Raw genomic sequence first — 3,832 nt, 5'->3', positions numbered from 1 at the left:
GGGGACGGTGCAGCGCCTTGGCTTCTTCAGCCGCTTGCAGCCCCTCCGCCTGCCACCGGTACTGGCGAGCCCGCAGGATGCTGGGCACCTCCCGCTGCAGCCGCCGGGAGCTCTTCTTCTGCCACACGTCGTACTTGGAGTACTTGGCGTGTGAGGGCTTCTGGAAGCTCTCCTGCAAGGGGATAGGACAGCAACGTCAGCCTCGCTGCAAGCCTGCCTGCCCCCTGGACAGGGATTCCCTTCTTTGAGCTCCGTCCACCCCATGGAAACATCGCCCTGTCCCTGGAAACATTCCAGGTCAGGTTGGATGGACCTGCTCTAGTGGAAGATGTCCCTGCTCACTGCAGGGGGCTTGGACTAGAAGACCTTTAGACCTCTAAAGGTCCCTTCCAATCTGAACCATTCTATGACCCAGCCCACCTCTGGTCCCCCACCTTTTTAAAAGCCATCTTCTGGCAGAGTACTTGCCATGCGTCTCTCAAAGGCTCTGCAGAAGCAGATCTCGCAGCTGGAGTTCATCCTCTCTCACCCTCACCCTTCCCATCCTTTCTCTTGCTATTTATTCCGGAGCGGGACCGCCCTCCCCACGCAGACCCCCTACCTTGCTGAGTGCTGGTAGCCCCGCCAGGGAGGTGGCAGAGAGGTCTCGCTCGGACTTGACAGACTTGGCGCAGTAGGTTTCCAGCAGAGCCAGGTCGCAGCTCCGAAAGCAGCACTCCTCCACGATCCCCCGGTTGATCCGCCGGTTACTTCGTCCCACCGGTCTACCTGCAACAGCAGAGACCCCAGCGTTAGCTGTCAACCTGGACTGGACCCTCTTCCCCCACTCCACAGCACCCATCCCCTGGCAGGCGTCCCTCCACCAGCCACCGGAGACCGGTGGGTCCTGCGCGCTTCAAAACCAGCAGTGCTTCTCCCAAACCAGCCAAGAAGGTGCCCACCACCCAGCCAAGTTTCACATTAAGACTTTCCCAGATAAACGCTGTCGATGCCAACAGGGCTCCCCACCCACGTACGGCGCTAATGAAAGGCACTTGACGTGGTGGTGATTTATTCCCCCTTTCTGGGTGCAGCTAAAGCAAAGAAGCTCGAGCGCAGCACAGCCGCCAGCGCCGCACCGATTACTGCGACTGTCTCTGATGTTGATCCTGGCAAGCGAGTTTTATTAGAAAGAAGCAGCGCGGTGTTGTGGCTGCCAACCTCCTCCGTCGGGTCGACATTCAGGCAGGTGAAGCAAACCAAGGTGGCTAAATTTTACCAGATGGGACAGCTCTGAGACAGCTGCAGAAAGAATACAAGCTCCTGCACCTGCCAAGAATAGCTATTAAACTTAATCTTTTAATAAGGGTTCCTCTCCCATTTCTGCCTGCACAAGGATGCAAAAGCCCGTGTTCGGTGCAGCAACAGCCGAGCGCATTTCGTATCACCGCTTACTGATGGCCAAAGCACTCCAGAGGAAAATCTTAAATCAGTTTTACTGGTTTTTCCTCCCCTTCTTGAAATAAAAGAGAGAGGCAAATTCGAATTTGATGAAAAACAAACTTGCTTGGGAACTGCAACTTCCAAAACGTAAACTGGTCCGAAACAAGGGATTTTCTCTGTGCTTTGGCATGTGGAGTGTTACGTCTTTGTGCTGCTGTGGGGTTTGCAGCCTGGACTCTGCACGCTGCCATGAGCACCTCCACCTCTGCTCCGAGGGAGGGGAGCAGAGGCTGGCACCGGTGGGGCTTCCATCCTGGCCCGGAGAATTTGGGCATGAGAAAAACTGAGAGCGAGCAGTGGAAGCGTGATGCCTGACGCTGCTCATCATGTCACACTGAGCCCCTGCCTGCCAGCCAGCCCACGGGAACACACGCCATGCTCCACACTGGCCCCATGCACAGCCCGCGATCTCCACTGCCACGCTCCGGATGAAACAGGCACCAAGTATTTGGTCTTGGTGAAGATTTAAGGGCCCTGGCTTGCAAGGTGCTGACCAATTTCCCATCTGCGTGCCCACCCAACGTGCCTCGAAGTGCAAAGCACAGGAGTTTTCTGCACGTGCAGCACAACCTCACGTGTGAAAAGCAGCCCCACGTGTACCAGGCAAACAGGTATGTACCACACAGCCCTGTGTGTGCAATGCTGGCATGCCAAAGCCAGCGACCGTACCCCGCCATGGGCTCGGCAGTAGCGAAGACCCCCGGCAGCAGGGCACCTGCTCTCTGTTCAAATCAGCCGTACCCCCATCAACGGGGAGCTCTCTGCTCTGTGTTGGCGCATTGCCACCACTCTTGGAGACTGCAAGAGCAAATGTGCCATCGGGTACAGGGTGATGGGGCAGCTGACTCGTCCACCTTCGGGAGTCATTTCGAACACTCCATTGTCAACATTTGTCCCCTCTGCACCTCCACCTTCCTTTTCTTCTTCATTTTCTCTAGGAAAATTTGAGGCATGACCTTTAGCCAGCCCTGTGGGAAGGTGAGGAGGAGGACAGTTCCGTCTTGGTGAAGGCTCAGGAAAGGCAGCACAGTTAGGAGTTTAATTTTCTCTCTGCAAAAGTTTGTGGCCAATAAACACACTGGATCAGGCCCTCTCTTTAAAGGCAGGGGAGGTGTTTTGGGTGCCCACAGCCATACCAGCGATGCTGGTGCAGACAATCGCTGCAGGTGATGCCCAAGGGAGACGGGGTAGAAGAGCCAGCTTGGGGCCGGGTGCACATTCTTCTATACACATGGTTCATGGGAGATGTGCGCTGTCAACAACATCCCACACTACACACGGACCCCGTTCGGCACCTATGGACCCAGAGCCCAAACCCGCATGCACAGCAGGTTGCTGAAGCATCAGGCTGCTCTGGAAAAGCCTCCTGAGCATGGGCAGAAGGAGAGTTTGGAAGGAAAAGAGGAAACATTCAAGTCACCTCCTCGTGCTAGCACATTCCCAGAGGGCTGCATTCACACTCCCGCTGAACAGAAGGTTGCACAAGTGACGACACACACAGTTCAGGAGAAGTTGAGGTTTTGAGAGGTTACATGTCTCCTCTCAAAACCAGAAGTTGCCCACTTGCAGCTATGTGTTTGTTTGGAAAGAAGAGGGGGGAAAAAAAACAACAAGCAAATCAGGACCACTTTCACCGCCTTGTCATCAAGGACCCTTTCTGGCATGGGAGCACACAGGAAGATCACGACAGCACGTCTCTGTGACTGCTCAGGTGTAGAACCCCTGGGCTGAGCTCCTGGCAGGGACCACTGTGGCAGCACAGCCCTTTCCTCCCCTCTTGCTGCCCCTGTCCAGCTGGTGGGCACATGCGTGGCCCCTGGCCTCACTGCGCTACCCCCTTCTCTCTTGCTTAAAGCCGCTGCATGCCGTTCCCATTCCCCTCGCTGGCGCCGCTGCCAGCAACACTGCTGTGGTCTGATAGGGCACATTTCCCATTACATAATTGTCCGTACGGATCTCGCCAAATGCCGATACAATCCTCTGTGGGAGAGTTACTTTAGGAAAAAAATTAGGCAAATGTAACAAGCAGAGATTTAGTCCTGGAAAGTACCTGGAGACAACAACCCAGGGAAGAGACGGCAGGACATTGTTGGTTAACAGCAGTATTGCTGCTGACCTGGTTTGGGAGAAGCGTTTGTTCCATAACATGATTTACACACAGACTAAAGGCTGAATTCCCTGGCTTTTGCCCATGGGTGGTATCTCGCTTCACCGCCATTGCCAAACCCAGGGAGGGTTTTGCCACTCCATCCCTTGTCTGCCAGGGAGAGCTATGCAGGCAGCAGGCTGCAGCACCGCTGGGGCACACGAGCCACTTCCCATCGTAGCGATGACCCACTCCTCCTGAGGC

At 55.4% G+C, this 3,832-nt stretch overlaps 1 protein-coding gene across 1 annotated transcript in view; it reads right to left on the bottom strand.

Annotated features, from left to right (window-relative positions):
• Positions 1-6: 6 nt before the first annotated feature.
• The window catches only part of IGF2 (insulin-like growth factor 2), a gene marked incomplete at its 3' end in the record, with an annotated part of 9,015 nt that continues 5,189 nt past the window's right edge, over positions 7-3,832 (bottom strand). The window contains exons 2-3 of the mRNA XM_010143460.1: positions 602-768; positions 7-172 (exon numbers count right to left, since the gene is read on the bottom strand). Coding sequence (XP_010141762.1) covers positions 7-172; positions 602-768 — 333 coding nt within the window. The remainder of the gene's footprint in view (positions 173-601; positions 769-3,832) is intronic.

This window comes from Buceros rhinoceros, unplaced genomic scaffold (genome assembly GCF_000710305.1).
Source record: "Buceros rhinoceros silvestris isolate BGI_N320 unplaced genomic scaffold, ASM71030v1 scaffold33639, whole genome shotgun sequence".
Lineage (NCBI taxonomy): Eukaryota > Metazoa > Chordata > Aves > Bucerotiformes > Bucerotidae > Buceros > Buceros rhinoceros.
Note: the sequence above shows the minus strand (reverse complement) of the source record. Positions and strands in the feature narration are given on the sequence as shown.